This window comes from Lolium rigidum, chromosome 3 (genome assembly GCF_022539505.1).
Source record: "Lolium rigidum isolate FL_2022 chromosome 3, APGP_CSIRO_Lrig_0.1, whole genome shotgun sequence".
In the NCBI taxonomy this organism is placed as follows: Eukaryota; Viridiplantae; Streptophyta; class Magnoliopsida; order Poales; family Poaceae; genus Lolium; species Lolium rigidum.
The window spans coordinates 332,622,000-332,642,864 of record NC_061510.1 but is presented as its reverse complement, the minus strand read 5'-3'; the positions used below and the strand labels follow the sequence as shown (position 1 = coordinate 332,642,864).

Here is a 20,865-nt window from a genome sequence, read left to right as displayed (position 1 = left end):
CCCGTCGGATCGCCATCGGACAGCGTGGAGGACGACCGATTTTTGGCCCCATATCCGCCGGCCGACGCGTAGCGTTCGCCTTCAGTAATCCAGTTACTTTGTCGACCAGATTGTCATTAGAAAAGCTCCATAGAATATCACTGCAACCCATCGAAAGCAGCTGACGCCATAATGAACTTTCTTTGTGGAGGTTCGGAAAGAAATTCTGAAGAGAGGAGCGACGAACTAATAACCTGACGAACCAACGGTGTTGCTGCTGCCCTGCAAATCCTCCACTGCATCATATCAGCATATCACTGCACCCTCTCCCTTCCTCTCATCTCCATTGGCGCTCGCCTCCACCACGGCGTCCCGCCAAAGCAGTCGTTCTCCTCCCCCCTCCCAGACTGACATAGGAATTGCAGGCTGTTTGCATTCTGTGAGGGCCTAGGCCGACGACGATATCCCGCCGGCACGCGTCCACTCGCTGCTATGCTCAAATTGTTGCCTCCATAGCCTTTCCCGTCTCCACCTTGCCAAATCGTCGCTGCGTTGATCTCGTCGTGTCTCCATCTCTAGCACCCGTAACAAATTAAAGCCGCGAAGGTCTCCCCTGTTTCCACCTCAAGCGCACGCGGCACCAAATCGCCGCCATGTCCTCCCCTGCCGCACCCTCGAGTAAGCGCCACCGGATCGCTCGTCCGCGCATCCGTGTGGGCGGCATGTGGCCCAGCAGAATCTAAGCAAGTCGACGCGCTGCAGGCTGCAGCTCGTCGAGCTTTAATTCAGGGAGCTCCTTGTCGGGCAGCTCGGGGAGGCAACGATGGCATCAAATCGCCGGCCCCGTATCCATCTCTTTCTCTGGACCCGGCCCCATGTCGCTCCTGGTCACAACATGCGGCGTCACAAATAGAGGCGATACAACAGGGAGGGTAGGGGCCAGCCGATTGGATTTGGTCCCAGCCGCCGGCACAGGTCACCGTTCCCCACAGCCGTAGATGGAACAAAGCGGGCACAAATTAGGTGTGATATTCTGTTCCCTAGCTCACCGGAATTGAACCACCCCATCGGGATTAGTCAGCGGCTTTCCGTCGCCTCAATCAATACGTGGGCAAAGGCGCAAAGCGCAGGTCATAGCCGAGCAGAGTCCGCCGAGGATCAGCCTAAGCTGTTGTTGCCGTATATATGTACGCAAGCTTCCAGGTTCCAGCTCGAGTTGGATTGGATTGTGACACTGCCTCTCTTGTGCGTGGAGGCCCGGACGAACCCAAACTTGATAAACTAGATGACGAACCATAAAAAACCACATGAAGCCTGCTCATCGTCGGAATGAATGGTTTGCTATCCCGCCCGCTGCCTCGCAAGCTGCTCCTCCATGAAGGCTTTCCGCTGCCTCTTTGGCGCTCGCACCGCCCTCGATGCCGCCTAATAGTTCACCTTGTACTCGACATCCACAGGGTGGCACCTCCTTCACTCGGCCATGATGCACTAGTCCCTCTTCAGGACACAAAGCCGCTGATGTGCCCAGTCGTGCCGACGCTGCTCTGCCAGCGACGCTAGCCGCACCTCAGGTGCCAAACACTTCGGCCTAAGGGGAATGAGCAACAAAATGACAAGAAGAATCGGCACAAGAAAAAAGCAAAAAAGCCTTTTTCTTGTGCCGAATAGAGGATTACCAGCATCTTCTGGAAAATTCATGTCCCGGTGTGGCCGATCTGTTAGCCAGAGGTGATTTTCTTCGTGAAGTTGCCGGGCGTGCACACCGCACAAGCATGTGGAGGTATGGTCATGGCGGCAGCTCGGAGGCATTTTTTTTTTTTTTTGAAACGGAGGCAAAAGCTTTGCCTCGTCTATTAATTAAGAAGAAGTTGCTCAGTTTTTTGGAGAAAACCGAGCGAAAACCTACAACAACAAGGCTAAGCCCATACCAACATCACACCCACAAGAGAACAACATCAAAAGAAAGCAACCTCTAAACCAACTAGAACCGACATCCGAGAGCACAACGTCGCAAAGAAGACCCACTAAAAGGACATGACAACCAAAGAGTCCAACAAGTAATCAACCGGCTCTCTTCCTTCTTATGCTCCTGATAGATACTTTTCTGAGAGACTTCTCCACCCTCCTGATCATATCCTCCGAGGCCTTTCCCGCCAAGACGCAGTCAATGTCCTTGCCATATCCAGGGCTAGCCGCCTCCAAACTAGCAAGCAAGCCACAAAGCTCTTTTGCAAAAAGAGCCTCAGAACTAGGCGCCAACACTTCTCCACAGTCGCGATTCACCGGCAGCAGGGACCGGCCGAATCTGCGAAGAGAGCGCCAGGGAGGGCTGTCGCGACGGGAATCAGAGGCGGCATGGTCGCAGTTGTGCAGGGTGGAAACTTTTCAGCGGCGATTGGGCTGCGCACGAGCGGGGAGGGTTTGCGGCGCGCGCGAGGGACTGACGTATATATTAGTGTAGGATTTTTTTTTTGGTCGTGCATAATTCTTTTTGCATTGCCACGCAAACCATAGCTTCTGCTGAAGCACTACCGCGCCATAAAAAAAGCGATTTTTGGACGCATAGTTTGCCGTTGGTGCTCTAATACGGGAGACGCTGAGTAGTACTTATGTATAACTAGGAAGAATGCCCGCGCGTTGCGGCTGATTGAATTTTACGTACTCCCTCCGTTCCTTTTTAATTGACTCGGATTTAGTACAAACTTGTACTAAATTCGAGTCAATTAAAAAAGAACGGAGGGAGTATTATTTTATGGGAAATTCAACAACCATCAATAATAATTTCGAATAGATATGCTCAAGTTTATCTAAATACGGATATATATAGATACATTGTTATAGATATATCCGAACCTAGAAAAGGTTGAACAACTTTTCTTGGAACTGAGGGAAGTATGTTATCTGCTCATATACATAGTCTCTGTAGTTGTATCTGTATCCATAATTTTCCGGAAAAAAGATTTAAAATAACTGCTATAGCTAATTTTTGATTCTTTTGCCAAAACCATTCCTCTTTTTGTGTTTCTCATAAAAGATGTGCTAGAAAATAAAACACCACCAAGATTCATAAACATCAGCAATACCAAATATTACATCTAAACCATCAAAAAAATTACATCTAAAAAAAAGCAATACCAATAGCATGTGTTAGAACTGAAAAAGAGAACAGACTTGCGTACTGAGCTACTGTACCATCAACCAATGAGTGCAGCGCATCCAATTTCCAACACTCCAAGTCTCCAAGGAGTCCTCAAGCCAATTCTCAATCGGTTGAGATCTCAAAAGAACTCACCGCCACGCTGCCGCTCACTACCCTCCTGTTAGGAAGTTTGCCTAGGCTATCGGTGGCTGGGCTGCAGGAAACAAAATCTCATGCTGGCCGATTCCCCAATCCTCTCTATCTTAATGCACTCTCTGAAAGAAAACGGCAAGCAGCAGTAGCTCTTTCTGATTTTCCTGTCTCCTGGCTCACTCTCGTCGTAGATTCCATGCTCATCTTCTCCCTCCCGCTCCTCCTCCGCAATTAGCAGCGACACATCAGAATAGGCAGGCAGGTCAGACGGTGAACGCTATGCATATGTATTCTTCTCGTGAGCCCCCACCCGAGATCGGCCGGATCGAGCGGCGCCACCCCCGTCAAGCTCAAGTCAGTCAGCACGAGGTCTGACCGCCGCCGTGATTTTCTCCATCCCCGACCTCCTCTTCAAGAAGTAGTTCCGGCCGTCCCTAAGGGCATGACCATTGCTGGGCGCTTGTGTAGGCGCTTGAGCCGAGAAAGACAGACAATTAAACCTAGCGTTCCTAGACAAGAGTCACAAGCTACAACGGTAGCCTTCAATCTCAGGCGCTGATTTATCCAACTGCTTCTCATGCTGCAAGCCAAATTCTATTTAAGCGCCTGGCGCAACATCTTGAGCCGACGCCTGAAATTAAGCGCCTGTTAGCAAGGATCCTGCGACCAACTGCTGTTTTGATGGGATTAGAACCCTGGCGCCCGCGCTTAGCGCCCCCCACTGTGGTTGCCCTAACCCTCCCTCCTCCTCAAGAAGCGGCACCGGCCGATCAGCCCCAGCCTCCTCCTTCAGCACCTGCTTCATCTTCCTTTGTCGTCGACGCATAAGCAGGTGGACAACGTCGACAGTCAATTCCAATTGTAAGCTAGATCGATTTGATGTAAGAAACTAAAAGATATTAATAGTGAAAGAAACTGAAAGATATTAATGTCGACAGTCAATTCCAATTGTAAGCTAGATCGATTCGATTCCACAGTATACTTGATTGTATAAATTTTTTTTTTTTGATAAAAGGAATATATTAATATCAAGAAGATACCAATTACACCCAGCCTCTGCAACAACGCACCACCCTAATGGCACTACGAATGCACACAGCCAAAAACAAGAAAAGAAAACTAAGAAACAAAAGTCCCGCTACAGTATCTCGGGCCTAACAACAGCAATACATCCACCGCTAAGACAACACCTGAATTACAGACTCTCAGTCTCCGTTCTCAAAACAATGCCTCCACCAAGGATATTGCCAGACACAACCAATTAAGGCCAGACCTTCGATTTATTGTATAATTTTGTAGATATGAAAGAAACTGCAACATATTAATAATGGATGAAAATTTCTCAACAATCTAGAACATAATTGGAGATGTATTATTTTACAATTTGCACTCACCATTTCACATTGTAAGAATTAATGGAATGAGTTCTCGTACCAAAGTGCTTGCAGCAAACTCCAAAAGTATTCTGCGGCAATACATGTCTATGTACAAATCTGGACGCTAATACACATGAAGAGAGAAGCTCCAAGAAAAACTCTAGGCAGTACCGGTAGCCAGTTCCCCAGATCTGGTAACCCATTGGCTAATTTCACTACTAATTCGCTAATCGACCCCCAGCGGCTCGAGGTGAGCAGGAGGCAACCGCAAGCGCTACCTCGCGCATCCTGGAAGAGGCCGACCAGAGCGGTCGCCTCCGTGAGCTGCTCCTCCAGCTCGCTCGCGGCTCCCTCTCCCTCACTCTTCTCACCCGACGGCCTCCTCTCTCTCCCACTGCTTTTCCATGCCACCAACAGCCGTGCTTCCTCAGCCAAAGCCCCTCTAGATCTTTGTCTCCCTGCCGACCGCTCCGCTGCGCTACAGCTATCCGATGTTCAACTCTATTTCCTCCCCGCCGCCGGCAGCGTCCGGCTCGAACTCCTCCACCGCGGAAACGTGCTCCTCCTTCTCGTCTGTATCCGACCGAAGCCGGCCGCTCCCAGATCCGCCCGCGACCTCGACGGTCAAGCCCGGAGCTCCTCCTCGCTGGGGTCCTGACCCCTGTATCTTGCCCGGAGTGGTTATCACGGAACAAGCGAGAAGGGACTGCAAGGAAACAGCACAAAACGAAACGTTATTTCACTAACCGGTGGCAGTCCTTGTAATTTCCACAAACATTAAGGGTAGAAAAAAACGGACCAACAAGAACCTCTTTTGCTTTTATTATTAAGTACTAGTAAAAAGTGTCCGTGCGTTGCATCGGGAGAAACAAGTTTCAAATGCTAAAGCAAACCATCCGTGTTGGTCAAATTTTATCCTATTCATGATCAACATATATTTCCTAATAGGGAAAATTTGCTACATGACACCTTTATTTTCTGATATTTGCCAAAACACACCGTCTGATTTGCCGTAACACACCACTCGACTAAAAACGAAAAATTATGCATTTTGTCTATATATGTCCATGTATATGGTTCTTTAATAAATATCATTGGGTTTGTATTAATATAGCAAACTCTCTAAATATCACTTTATATATTTCACTAATATATATTTATTATTTTCTAACAAAAAATTGATATAACATGAACTTACACATTTAAAAAGATCATATAATATATTGACGTATTATGAGTCTAAATTTTTTTATTTGATAGACATATACATTCATATACTCAATTTCACTATAGTCTCAAAATATGTAGTACATTTTTTAAAATTTTATAACAAACAAAAGAACCACTTAATTGAATTACAACAAATAGGAGAACCACTCGTCTGAATGCCTGGTTGTTTACTCCAATCCTCTAAAATAAAGTATATTCTTTGAAAAAATCATAATATATATTTACATGTTATTAAAAATATTCTCAACTATTTTGTACTATATAATTTAGTTGTAGCGTTCAAAAAAAACTACCATCAAGTAACGATTTATCACAAAAAATATTGCAAGTATATGATAAACATAATATAGCCTAGTCTTTTCATCATCTCAACATGGTTCTTTGCAAACAAATTTACAGGCTTCGATTAACAATTTGTAATGGCCCTGCGCCCTGAGATTTGTCGTTCAATTAGCACTAGATCATTGTGTCCCTGCAATATTTCAATCATTTTTTGTGCGCTAGATCACTGCGATACTCCAATCATTTTCGTGCTTAACAGTACTACCGTGAAACAAAGTGTACATCTGCACTTGTTGTAGAAGCTGTCATATTCTCAAAGACATAACAAATAATAGTAGCCGCTTCATTGGCTGTAGTTTTTGGTCTTTTGGTAAAAGGCAATATTTACAAGACCTTGGTTGTCTGAACTTCGAATGGATGATTATCCAATATAACATATCAGTGAGAAATGCTTATCACTCTGAAGAGTGCAGGCAACTGCAAATCAATAGGAACAACACATCACGAAGCGGTCGTTGGCTCCGTTTCCTGTACTGTGTCGCTCCAGCTATATCCACCAATTTTTCTAAGTACGGTACCAAATGCCACTTGGTACTAAATCACGATTTGGAATTCAAAGAAGGCAAGAAAGATGAGGCGGCGCCCGAGCAGCTGTACATGTACGGCCACGGTGCTTCCCTCTCCAATTCCTTTCTTCTTCATCAGGGTATCCTTCTTTCCTTTAACCCGTTTCTACTATCGGTTTCAAAGATGGGGTCTCCGGGAAAGCTCCCGAGCCTCCTCAGTGCCAACCTTGTTAGGCTTGGGAGAAGAGGACTTGCGGCCGGGACGACAAAGAAAATCCATGTCGATCGACCTGGGGCAAAGCTGGAGGAAGACCTCAAATCCGCCATGGCGCGACCTCACAGGAGCAGTTGAGATTCAGAAGTATGGACCATAGTGAACGGAATCAATTCTAAAATTGGGGGAAATCCAGGAAGCGATTTGCCTCCTCTTCCTTGACACCCCTCACCTGTACAGTCGCGGCCTTGATTAACATCGATCCTCGCCTCCTTCTTCATCCTCGCGCGAGTTCACGTCGGCACGCGCGGCTCCCGTCGGTGGGGATGACCAGGTGCGGCGTTGCTCCGCGGCCTGAGCACGCGGAGGAGAACTTGGTCAGCCCCTAACGAAAAACCATACCGCCAACCGGCGGAACCCCAGCCCTGGATGTTCTCGGGCGAGCCACCTCCTGCCGCTTGGATCGGGCCACGCCCCGCCGCGATGGCAAAGGAATCCGCGGCGTTTGTGGCTGCCGGTTAGGGAAGATTTCTGTAGGATTTCAGGCAAAGGAGGTGGTGTATATATCGATGGATTTTCGTGGGAAAGGGGCAAGAAATTAAACGGAAAATCTGTTGGAGATTTGATTTGATTCAATTAGGTGTCCTGATTCCTGATTCGAGTGCAGGATGGAGACGGAGGAAAGGAAACCACCCTGTCTGTTTTTTTTTATCGGAACCGTGCGACTTCTCCATTTGAGCGGTGGCAACCATTGTAATTTAGAATAGAAAACGAGGGCAAAACCAAAACGGACGAAAAATCTGGGGAGAAACCTTCCTTCCTTTATTAGTAGGTAAAGATAGATATAGATTGGTGGGAGGGTAAAACCGGATAAAAAAATGTTGGAGAAAAAATTTAGCAGAAACCGTACGGACGAAACCAAGGAAACACTTCTTCCTTTATTATTAGGTATAGATTTGGTGGCCCCTAAGTTTTGGATTAAGATATGGCCTATTTGGCGCCGTTAGTATGAATCCGATTGTTCTCTTCTAGTCATAAAAAAACCAACTTTCCGAGTGCGTGGATGATGGCTTCAAACTTTCCGAATAGGGGCTTGTTTGGTAATGTTAGTATCAATCATATTGTTTTCTTGTAGTCATAAAGAAACCCACTTTCTGAGTGCATGGATGATGGCTTCAAACCAGTGGAAAGCCACTCTCAAACTTTTCAAAGAGGGATCTGTTTGGCACCATTAGTATCAATCTGATTGTTCTCATGTAGTCATAAAGAAACCCACTTTCCGGATGCGTGGATGATGGCTTCAAACCGGTGGAAAGCCACTTTCCAAACTTTCCAAATAGGGACTTGTTTGGCACCGTTAGTATTAATCAGATTGTTCTCTTGTAGTCATGAAGAAACCCATTTTCCGAGTGCCTTATGGGCCAGGCTACTTGACAAACATGTCATTTATGGGCCAGGCTCCATCGATTGCTACTAGTATATAATAAATTGCTCATGACCTCTCTAGGACCACCCTTGCTACCAATCCAGGTAAAGTACTAATCTCCTCCCTTGCTACCAATCCAACTACTACCCTTGCAACCAATCCAACATCTCAAAGGAAATTTACGACGGTCGGCCGTATGCGAAGAATTCGACGATATTCGCTAAATAAAGATGAACATGACCATGAAATTTAAGATTTATGATTAACCAAACTCAAAATCAATTGTTGAAATGAAATCATATCATCGACACATTTTATTATGTACAACTTATTTTTATTCGGAGCATGATTGTGTTGTAGAAGGGAGTAGACTGTGCGGAAGCAACCTCAAAATGCACCTAGCAGACAAAACAATATTCTCAACGTAGGGTACCCTCTTATGATCTTATCTGTTATATATCTTTTTGTTCAACATTAGCTCTGGTGTTATCATTAGATAAAAATAATAGTTAGGGAGAAAATACCCTTACATGTAGAACTGCATGCACCGAACCAGACAACCAGTTCACCCAAAAGTTCAAACTAACGAAAAAAAGAGGCCAATAGATTTATTATTCAATATAAACAGTCTGTTGTACAAGGAGTCAGAGGAAGATTAGTGAGCAGAAAAGACTCTTGGCAAACGGTCAATATAGCGACCAAATGAAGTGAGCTGAAGTGGAGTTGTCAGTGTTTCTTTCTTTCTGCCAGTAGCGGATTCTTCACATCAGAGGGAAACTTTTTCGACAAAGTAGTGCATGCCCGGGGTGCGTCAAGATCCAAGAAAAATCTATTCAGGTGTTACAAGGCGTTCAAACTATTTGTACCACCCCTCAGCTGCTAATGTTGCATGGAACCATGGCTTCTCTGAACCTTCCGATAGCACAATGCTGCGGGACATCTCCATTTACTTTTTCGCCGGGCGGTTTCTGAAGCCATACCCATACTCTTTCAAGTACTAATTAGCTTAACTAGTTTCCTGACTCAGCCGAGTTTACTGCACAAGTCCGACGACTAATGACTAATCTTTGAAACTAGTCTTCTTTTCGATAAAGAGAATATATTAATATCAAAAAATACCAATTACACCCAGCCTATGTAACAACGCACCACCCTAATGGCAGCACGGATGCACACAACCAAAAAAGAAAAAAGAAAACTAAGAAATAAAAGTCCCGCCAAAGTATCCAGGCCTAGCAACAGCAGTACGTCCACAACCAAGACAACACCTGAAATACAAACTCTTTAAAAGAGATGCCTCCGAGAAGGGAACAATGCACCAGCACCGTCGTCGCTCAATCAAAGATCTTAGGTTGTCACCCTGAAGATAGTCCCAGCTGTCAAAATAATGCATCTAACAAGATCATTGCCAGGCACAACCAGTTAAGGCTAGATCTTGGGTTTTCACCCTGAAAGGTAGGACTCTGAACTTCACCTGTGCTGCGGCCCCCACTTTCATAACAATGCTGCGAATCCCGAAACACCAAGCAAGCACCTCAACATCGCGAAGACTCGAACCTTCTTTAGATAATCCCCCAATCCCGCCTTCATGATATTCTCTGCTTCTGACTTCACTATGGACCAAAAGTCTCTTGATGTCAACATAGAATAGAGCTTCACGCCGCTCCCTCCGGAACCAAACGGTCGGAATAAAAGCATGGATGCGCGCGACCGAATACACCCGATCCTGTGAACTCCAGGCAAAAGATGCACTGTTACATTCGCTCTCGGATCCTTCCGGAACTCATCACTCCGGCTAGATGAAGAAAGATCGGCATCCGAAACGTCTTCATCTTCGCGAAAGAAGAACCCTAGGACCACCACCATGAAAGCCGGAACGGCCGGCCCCCACGCCGCCGCCATGGCTGGGAACCACGGTCCATCTTCCTCCTCCAACCCGGCCGGTGGAGGCCGGCAGCCGTCGGGATAGTGGCTACGCATGCCCATGATGCAGAGACGGCCGGCTGCTGCCCGCCAGGAAAGCCTGACCGAGCCTCAATGCCGCTGCCTCGCGACCATGTACCTTGCCACCGCTACCCGATCCTGCTGCCGCCCTTCCTCCCCGCCAAGATCCGCCACACCACCGTGTCCCCCGCCATGACCCGGGTGATGTAGCCGAAGTCCACCACCACCAGACCCGCCGTCCACCATCGCCGCCCCTGAAGGACCCCGCCTCCACGCGAAGGGGAGTCCATGGGCGCGCCACCATCGCCCCTGCCTTTGGCAGCCGGACGCGGCCGCCACCGTCGACCCCTGTCTTTGAAACTAGTTACATCTCGTGCCTCATAAATTCAAAAATGACACTAGGTGTTGCCTCCATTATATGCTCCACGGATTTAACACTAGGTATGCAGAGTTGTTTGGTTGTGGGCAAGGCCAAGTCCCTATTCGCTATTTGGGAATGTCGATTAATTATCGGAGACTTACAAATGTTGAATGGAAAATTGTGGAAGAAAGACTTCAAAAGGGTCTTAGTAGTTGGAAAGGTAAATTGTTGTCTCTTGGAGGAAGACTGGTACCCATAAATTCAGTACTGACAAACATGGTACTATATATGATATCTTTCTTTCTTTTACCCAAAGGAGTCTTACACAAACTCGATTATTATCTATCCAGATTCTTTTCGCAAGGGGACAACGAAAAAAAAATATCGAATGGTTAAGTAGAGTGTAGTTTGCACACCCAAAGATCAAAATAGGCTTGGAGTTCATGACCTCGAAGTCAAGAATTCAGCCCTACTAGGTAAATGGTTGTTTAACCTTCTTACGGAAGAAGGGATTTGGCAAACTATTCTACGGAGAATGTATATTTGCTCGAAGGCTTTGTCCCAAGTGGTTTGGGAACCAGGGGACTCGTATTTTTGGGCTGGTCTCATGGCTTCTAAGAAATTCCTTTTCCGCCATGGTACTTTTTCCATTCATAATGGAGCACATATACGTTTTTGGAGGACATTTGGCTAGATAATGCCCCTCTTAGTGAACAGTATCCAGTTTTATATAGTATTGTTCGTCGCAAAAGTGATACCATTGCTACGGTAATGGCTACCTCACCTCCGAATGTGACGTTCAGAAGGAATTTGATCGGACAGAGGCTAGTTGCATGGAATTCATTACTAGTTCGTCTAGGGGATATTCAGCTATCACCAGAACCTGGCGAATTTCGATGGAATCTAAATGCTAATGGGCCTTCTCGGTAGATTCCCTATACAAAGCGATTCTCCATTCTGCAGTACCAGTTAATAGTAACAAGAAAATTTGGAAGATGAAAATATCGTTAAAAATAAAAAAAATGGATGGTATCGTCGTGGGGTCATTCTCACAAAAGATAATCTTGTTAGGCGCAACTGGCATGGAAGTCCTTGGTGTGTTTTCTGTTATCAAGACAAAACTATCAAACACTTATTCTTCTAGTATTAGTTTGCTAGATCTATATGGTCGATCATCCAAGTAGCTTCCAGCCTTTATCCTCCGACCAGTGTCGCCAATATCTTTGACAATTAGCTTCATGGTATTGATTCAAGGTTTAGAGTGCTCCTTAGGGTGGGTGCGCATTATGGCTATGTAGAAATGACAAGATTTTTAATGATAAAAATTATACTATTTTGCAGGTTATCTAGAGATGTACCGGTATTCTCCGTTTGTGGTCACCTCTTCAGCGGATGGAGAACCGGCGACGTATTTACGGATGGAGAACCGCGATCTATTTACGGAGGTTTGTACACGGTTGGAGGCTACGGCGATGGATACTTTTTCCCTACATGGGTGACCGCATAATCTACGGACTGAAACTCCACCTTCCCCATAGGCGTTTTACATATTATCGTGACGAGATGTATTATGCCTTTTTATATTTAGACACTGGTTTTAAAACTTGTGAACGGCATCCTGGTTATGCAGAGGACAATTGTAATTGCTTGTCTAAATAATAAAGCACCCATTATCAAAAATAAAAGTAACGCACCCAAAGAACGACGATCAAGCGACTACATAAGAGCTGTCATCAGAGAGCAATGCTTAGCTTGGCGAGATCTGAGCTGAATGAACTTATTATACCCTGAAACGTACAAGCTGACATCGTGTATAAGTAGCAAAATCACCCAGCTTTACACTACCCGAATTATGAATATCACTAAATAGTTTTTCTCTATTTAGAACTCACCCGATGTGGTAACTAGTCCTGGAAGTCAGTAAGCTATCAATCATTTCCACGTAGGACCAAGATAAGCTGCTGGAAATTTTACCTGAAATAAAGCCGTCGGAGGTATGTTTGCATTCAGAGACAATAATGCTGTTTCTCCAACCTGCAAACATTTAGTGACTGTGCTACAAGAATGAAACAAAGCGTCTTCTGGGGTACCTCTTTCCCTCCCCTGTGAAGGTATGAATGTCCAGTGATCTTGAGGGCTGCAACATGCTGTTTTCTCTGTTGACAGAGGGAATCAAGCAGACACGGGTTTGGCCTGTGCATTTCTTGCTGGTTGTTACTGAATCAACCTGCCTCATAGATTCATAGACACACTGACTCTGAGCAGAATCACCAGCAATCTCCACAGGAACAAGAGCCATTACTGAAATGGTGAAATCTATTAGTGTCCCTCACAACAATCTCCCTTACTATGCAATATTGTATCACGAGCTGAGCGTAGCTTCTACAGACGCCACTTTGCTGTATCTTTGACAGTATAGTCCTGTGTACTAGAGAATTGGATATTTCTTAGTTAGCGACAGAAAGAACACCCACACTTGTCTGGAGTGTACTTATGTAGAAGGATGAGCTGCACAAGTCAAGGCTGGAGCTTAACTGTATTCTTTGGGTGGACAATCACCTCCTTCAGCCGAGTACAACAACCATACATATTCTCAAAAGGGATAATACCTTCTGTTCATGGAGTAGTGCAGGAAGACTCTCGAAAGCACGGACCCAAAGCACTAACGACCAAATCACCTGAAGCTGACATGAGTACCAAAGAGCAATGCTTTTGTGAGCTCTGAGCTGAACCTGATTAATCCTGAAATGTACAAGGTGACATTGTGCACAAGGTGACATTATACCTTCACTAAAGAGTTTTCATCTGACGTAGTAATTAGTTCCAGAAATCAGCAAACTGTTGCACATATGAGCAGGATAACTTGTTGGAATTTTTACCTGAAACAAAGCCATTCAAAGTGTGTTTTCCAATCGGAGATTGCACTTCCAATTGCAGGTCCATTTTCCTCTCTGGAACCCATGAGCCACACAGAGCCAATGATGTTGTTTTTGAGACCTGCAAAATTTTAGTGATTGTGCTACAAGAATAAAAACACATAACTTCTGGAGTCCCTCCCTCGAGAAATGCCATTGTCCCATGCACGGACATCCCGTGCATGTTTGTAACATCCGATATAGTCATACAGACTGTTTCATGCTTTGAGATATGTGCTGGCAAATATCATTCAGTTTCATCAAGTTTCAAGAATCTGAAACTTATTGATACACAACGAAACGTAATGATTTCGTGCTCCCTCCCTCTCTCATGAATAAATGAATGGAAAATGATCTTGAGGGCTGCAGTATGCTGTTTTCTCTGTCGACATAGAATCAAGTAGATATGGTTCGACCTGTGCGTAAACAAGGTCCTGTTGGCTGTTACCGAATCAACCCATGGCCTTGTAGATTCATAAAACACACTGACTCTTAGAATAACCAGTAATCTCCACAGGAACAAGAGCCATTACTGAACTGGTGAAATCTATTAGTGTCCCTCACAACAATCTTCCTTTTATAAACTTTGTAGATATTATCTGAATGCAGAGTGGCAATCCCCACATATCCTAATATTCTTCATGATCCGAATGCTTGCCCCTGCTGGCATTTGGATCAGTGCAAATGCGAGGGCGACCTTCTCGCTGTGGTACTGCAAGTTTGCCTCCCTCGATCATCTACGTGCAGAAGAACAGAATCCATATCAGGAGCATATCCTTCTTTCCTAATCTTCATGCTTATCTCATTCCACATCTTATATATATCTTGGGCTTGTGGATGGGCATCATCGCTTGCCACAAACATGTGCACGGAATTCTCTATCTCAACCCAACTACATGCAGGCTCCTTCTTCACACCAGTTGCCTTCATCATCTTCCTCACTTTAGCAGCAGCATCCAATTGGCCCATGGAGGCATATATGTTATACAACAACACAAGTGGACCGCTATCTGATCTAGGCCTACTCGGCCATGCTACTGCGTCCGGATGGCATGCACCTCAGGTGGCGGTGGACAGATCCCCTCCCCTAGGTTGCTGTCTACTCTGACGGTTGCAAGCTATGGTGCTGTCGTCATACCCTGCCCGATTCACGTGGCTGTGTACTGATCAAGTCATGAGCTCGAGTTCGTGGGGATGCCGGGGCGGCGGCCCCGGAAGGTGCACTGGGCGGATGGCTCTATGGCGGGCAACGTGGTAGTGGTGGTCTCACTCTTCGGTCATGGGATGGTGAGGACGGTGGGGTTGTGGGGGATCCTGGTGTTGGGGGCGCTTCAGCTTTGACAACTCCCAGATCGTGTTTCGGAAACCTAACTTGGAGACAGCAGGCGACTGAGTTCTCGAGTGTGGTGTCCGGATGCTTTCGGGTGAAAACTCAGCGCCAACGGCGACGATGCGTGTCGTATCCCTCTTGGCGGTGTCGTTGTGGGTATCCACCCACAGTATGGCTCCGGGTGAAAACCCTAGACCCCGTTGTCTCATGGCGGCGGTGCAATGCGTCGTTACCTCTTGGGGGCATCGTCGTGGAGCCCTGACTCGACTTGGTCTCGTGTCAATGTCTCCGGTGGAAAGTCTGGGTTTTATGTGTTCTTTTTTTTTTTTTTCTTTGATCGCCTTTGTAAGAGTTTCTCGCTCCACCTTGTATCGGTTTGACCGTTGCAGTTTTATTTATAAAACGGAACTAAAACCTATTACGAGTATGGACCACTATTATCTGGGTTTAGTTCAAAGACACGGTCTGCCGCAAAATGGCCTACTTTGGCGTTCTTTATGCGTTCTCCTTATAGTAGTCAATAAAAATGACAAATCTTTTGCATTTTTTTAAAGAAAAGCGGCCGCATCGTAGGACTGAGGAGTAGGACGGCAAAGCTCCCGCCTGAAACCGACGTATGCCGAACTCGCGACATTGGCAGTCAGGATCAGCGGAAGATCGACATCAATCGATCGCTGCCTTCTGCCCTGTGTTGAAGAAGAGAGCGGCCCGACGGTAGTGTGTAACGCAGTAATGCTACATCTACGGGCTGGTTTTACGGAATCTCCTCCTACGGACTGACGTGGGGAGCCAGTTGGAATCTCCTCCTACGGATTTGAGCATGCGCATGGAAAATTCAGCTGGAAGCTGCTGAGTCGCATGCATTGTATCGAAACTACTTGTACCAGTAGCCATCCAAATACGTCCAGGAACAGCTGCAGGATCACCAAATGCAAAAGTGGGCCTGAAGCAAGAAAGTTCTGAATTTTGGAGAAGTGTGATCTAATTTGGCAGCACGACACAGGAACCTTCCTCGATCCATCCAGCCCTGGAGAAAAGAGATAAATACTCCGTATGCCTCAACCATCAGTTCAGAAAGCGCGATCGACGACCTGAAGGGCATCGGTCGACCACAGGTACTCACCATGTCCGGCGGCGACACGGCACCGCGCGTCGTAGAGGACTTGTTCGGCATCGTCCAGATCCTGAGCGACGGCACCGTCGTCCGCGGCGACGAGCCCGTCCTCCAGCCAAAGGAGGCGTACCCCGACGTCCCAGGCGTGCAGTGGAAAGACGTGGTGTACCAGGCGGTGCACGGCCTGAGGGTCCGTGTGTACAGGCCGGCGCCGCTGGCCGGCAGCGGCAGCAGCAAGCTCCCGGTGCTGGTGTACTTCCACGGCGGCGGCTACTGCATGGGCTCGTTCACTCAGCCCTACTTCCACTCCTTCTGCCTTCGCGCCGCCCAAGAGCTTCCCGCCGTTGTGCTCTCCGTCCAATACCGCCTCGCCCCGGAGCACCGCCTCCCCGCCGCCATCCGCGACGGCGCGGATTTCCTCTCCTGGCTGCGCGGCCAGGCCGAGCTGGGAGCCGGCGCCGACCCGTGGCTCGCGGAGTCGGCCGACTTCGCGCGGACGTTCGTCTCCGGCGTATCGGCCGGCGCCAACCTGGCACACCACGTCACCGTCCAGGTCGCTTCCGGGCAGCTCGCGGTCAGCCCGGTGCGCATCGTCGGATACGTCCTCCTCTCCGCGTTCTTCGGCGGCGCCGAGCGCAACGCGGCCGAGACCGACCCGCCGGCGGACGTGTCCCTGACGGTGGAGATGTCGGACCAGTTCTGGCACATGTCGCTGCCGGTGGGGGCGAGCAGGGACCACCCGGTGGCCAACCCGTTCGGCCCGGAGAGCCCCAGCCTCGCGCCGGTGGATCTCCCGCCGGCGCTAGTCGTGGCGCCTGGCAGCGACGTGCTCCGCGACCACGTGCACGGGTACGCGGCGAGGCTGAAGAAGCTGGGGAAGGCCGTGGAGGTCGCCGAGTTCGAGGGAGAGCAGCACGGCTTCTCCGTCCTCCGGCCATTCGGCCAGGCGGCCGATGAGCTGCTGCGAGTGCTCAGGCGGTTCACACGGCGACCGAGCGGTGATGCGTCGTGATTTCCGGATGCTTTCTCTGGTTTTTTAAAATAAACAATAATATATTAAGCCATCCAGTCCCCTTCGATACCATGGTAAAGAAAATAGTGTGTCTTAAACTTGCTGCTTTCATAAATTCAGTACAGTTACATCGTTCAGAATATCTATCAAAAACTTAATCTAGCTTGATTGTGCGCCGTCTTGTTTGCTTTCCTAGGACAGTGCTGAAAAGAAATCCTTCCAATTCTTGATGCAATTTGAGAACAATATACCGGAACTACTAAATATGGCTCCAAAGCTCGGCTTCTCCATTACATGCTATAATCAAGTCCAAACTGTTTGATTCTACCACTACAGGAGAACATCCAATATTTTCCAGCAATATCATGCCATTCTTCAAAGCCACTGCTTCAGCAGAAGCTGAACTTAATATATTCATTAACGGCCAAGTCCCGCCACCAATCGCTTCACCGTGATCATCCCGTATCACAGCAGCCGTAGCACCCGAACCACTAGGGAAAAATCACTTTCGACATCATCTATGATTCCCCGCGAGTTTCCACCTACAGCGAAGAAACTGCTAACGAGGCTCGACAGCTATCTGTGGACCTGATCAAAGAAGCTCGGAATCTAGCTGATCAACGTTCCACCATCTACCAGCAGAAAATCCAACGCTATCATAGCCGTCGAGTTCGGAATCGGTCGTTTAAGGAAGGTGATTTGGTCCTCCGCCTTCGACAGGTGAAAGAGCATAAGTTGCAATCTCCATGGGAATGACCTTTCGTCATCAGCAAAGTGCTGCACAACGGATCTTATTACCTCGTTGATATCCGCGAGTTAAAGGATAGACCTGCCAACTAGCATCGGAAACGCAAGAGGGAGGATCCGGGTGATGTATACGATGAAACAGACCGTCCTTGGAACATAGCACAGCTACGTCCTTTCTACATTTAGCAATTTTCGCATTACATACTTTGTAATAGTTATGATACATGATCAATGAAATAAAAACATATGGTTCACTCTTTGAGTCTTTTACCTCCTTTACTTGTTCACTTTTAGATCGTGTATGTTTTCCGACTAAAACCGCAGAGCTAGAAGTTTTCACCTAAGCGTGTATAAAAGTTGTGATTTTCAAAATTGTCCTTTAGGACATGAGCTTAAGTTTTCTGGTGGATAAGTTTTTTCGTTGCGAACTTATGGATCCCTGGTAGTTGAAAGGATCGTATGCCGCACCTAGAGGGGGGGGGGGGTGAATAGGTGCTAACAAATTTTTAGTTCTTTTTCAACCTAGGCTTGACACAAAGGTAAATTCTCTAGATATGCAACTAAGTGAATGTACCTATATGACAAGGATATCAACTAAGCAAGATATAGCTACGCAATATAGGAGATAGAAAGGGATAGAGGTAACCGAGAGTGGAGCACGCGATGACACGGAGATGATTCCCGTAGTTCCCTTCCTTTGCAAGAAGGTACGTCTACGTTTGGAGGAGTGTGGTTGCTACGCAAGCCAAACCAACAGCCACGAAGGCTTCACTCGGATCTCCTGTGAGCAACGCCACGAAGGCCTAGCCCACTTCCACTAAGGGATTTCCTCGAGGCGGAAACCGGGCCTTTACAAAGTTCTTGGGGCACACATCCACAACCAAATTGGAGGCTCCCAAATCTGTAACAATACAACAATCAACAACAACACATCAACAACAAATCAACTAGGGAACCAAATAGGAACACTAGCATGAGATCCCTCAAACAAATGAGGGGAAATGAAAAACGCTTCGGTGAGGATGTAGATCGGTGGCTTCTCCTTCGAATCTCCAAAGATCAAGAGATTTGGTTGGGGGAGGAAGGAGATCTTGCAAATCTTGTGTTTCTTGAGGTGGCTCTAATGGAGGTGAACCTTGGCAGATTTCTTGTGCAATGATTGAGCAAAGGGGTAAGGAAGAAGAAGAGGGGTATAAATACCCCTCCCCAAAATCCAGCCGTTGTGCATATCGGGGGGCCGGATAATCCGCCCTAAGTAAGGGCCGGATAATCCCCCCCCCCCCCCGGATAATCCGCCCTCCAGGTACAAAACCATGACAATGTCCGGGCAAATGTCCGGCCCCTATACTGAGAGGCAATTCTTCAAGTCCTTACCCATTTTCGAGGGGGCCAGATATTCTTGAAATATCCGGCCCGGATAATCCGGCCCTGGTACAAAACCGGGACAATATCTGGGCAAATGTCCGGCCCCTATACTGAGCTGCAATCCCCAAAGTCCTTAGCCGAAATTCAGGGGCCCGGATATTTTGGAAATATCCGGCCCGGATTATCCGGCCTGGTGAGTTTTCTGCAGAAACTTTTTGACAGCACTGACCATATCCAACACACATACACATGTATCTATGTAATTCCTGTACCACTTAAACAACCATTAGTGTATCACATACATTGACATCAAACACACAAAACATAATATGAGAGATGTTCTTTCAATCTCCCCCTTTTTGGTGTTTGATGACAATATACAGATTTGCAAGAAAATAACTTATAGAGGCAAGCATGATGACAAAAACATAGAGGCACTCCCCCCTACATGTGTGCATATAAGTAATTTGCATTTGAATACAAATACACAACACATAGGATTGAGGTGCCTCAACACTAGAGGTATCCATCATGAGCTCTAACAAGAGACATATACATATATGAAGTTGAGATAGGATGCTAGAAGTCATACCCATGTGTAGATATATGATACGGAGATATAGCATCACACATGATATAATAGTCTTGATCTCAACATATAGAAATCCGAAAACCATAACAATGTCTCACACCACATAGCACATAGTTTTAAACGAACACAACCAAAGCAAATAGTTCAAATAAGAGGGAACACAAGCAATAAAGGAATGATAAACGCATATGCTTGTGCCCAAACCATGCAAATCCCCGAGAGAGTTCCTAATAGAACACTTCTCCCCCTTTGGCATCGAGACGCCAAAAAGGGGACAAGCGCGATGCTACTCGTCCCATGGGGATCACTCGGAGGCATCATCATCATCGGACTCGGGCGCCACATCTTCTTCTTCTTCTTCATCCTCTTCTTCATCAGTGTCAGGTGCATCTGGAGAGCGGCGAGTGAGGCTGGACCTTTGAATGCAATTATCAAGATCACTCCACGGAACCTGTGCAGAATGCCACCCACTGTAACCTGGGTGAACTGGAGGCTGAGGAGGGGGTCCTTGCTCACCACTGAGCTTGTGCGGAATAACCGCTCGAGTATGCTGAATCTCGAACGCTCCCGGCTGGCCGCATAGTTCTCCTTATGGATCTCAATGTTCATGCAAAGGATGTGACGCCGAAACCAACCGAGCCTCGTTCACTTGTTTCTTCATAGCGGGGAGGTCGGAATGGCGAGCAGGAGCAAAACCACTAGAACGAGCATCACCCATGAAGGAGTCGGGTGGAGGTACAACGAAGATGCGAGCTTAAGCTTGTAGGCCTTCTTGACGAGTGCTTCAAATAAGAGTATCCGCTCAAGTCTTCACCACGCACGCCCGCAGGTGTTGTTGATGAGGAGCTGAATGTAAGGCGCATAAGGTATGGTGGTCCGGGAGATCATGGCATCACGAATCTCATGGAAGATGTAGTCCATGATATCAACAGGTGAAGTTCCGATCCTCATTCTCCTCACGAGCACACCGAAAGCCGTGTTACATGAGGTCCACAAGAGTTCCCCGGAGAGCATCATTGTTACCACCACTAGGAGCGATGGTGGATCGAAAGAACCTAAGCAATCGACCATAGATGGTAAGCAGCCCCTTGGACTCTCCCACTTTTCCAGCGAGATGTGT

The 20,865-nt window shown here is 47.1% G+C and overlaps 1 protein-coding gene across 1 annotated transcript; it reads left to right on the top strand.

Annotated features, from left to right (window-relative positions):
- The first annotated feature begins 16,005 nt into the window (after positions 1–16,005).
- Positions 16,006–17,041, top strand: LOC124697063 (probable carboxylesterase 15). The gene has a single exon (XM_047229703.1). It carries the CDS (start codon positions 16,040–16,042, stop codon positions 17,039–17,041), a length of 1,002 nt encoding a protein of 333 aa, XP_047085659.1. The 5' UTR covers positions 16,006–16,039.
- Positions 17,042–20,865: the final 3,824 nt, after the last annotated feature.

What these genes read in the sequence shown, in the direction of transcription:
- LOC124697063 (XM_047229703.1), top strand. Translation starts at nt 16,040, where the DNA reads ATGTCCGGCGGCGACACGGCACCGCGCGTCGTAGAGGACTTGTTCGGC.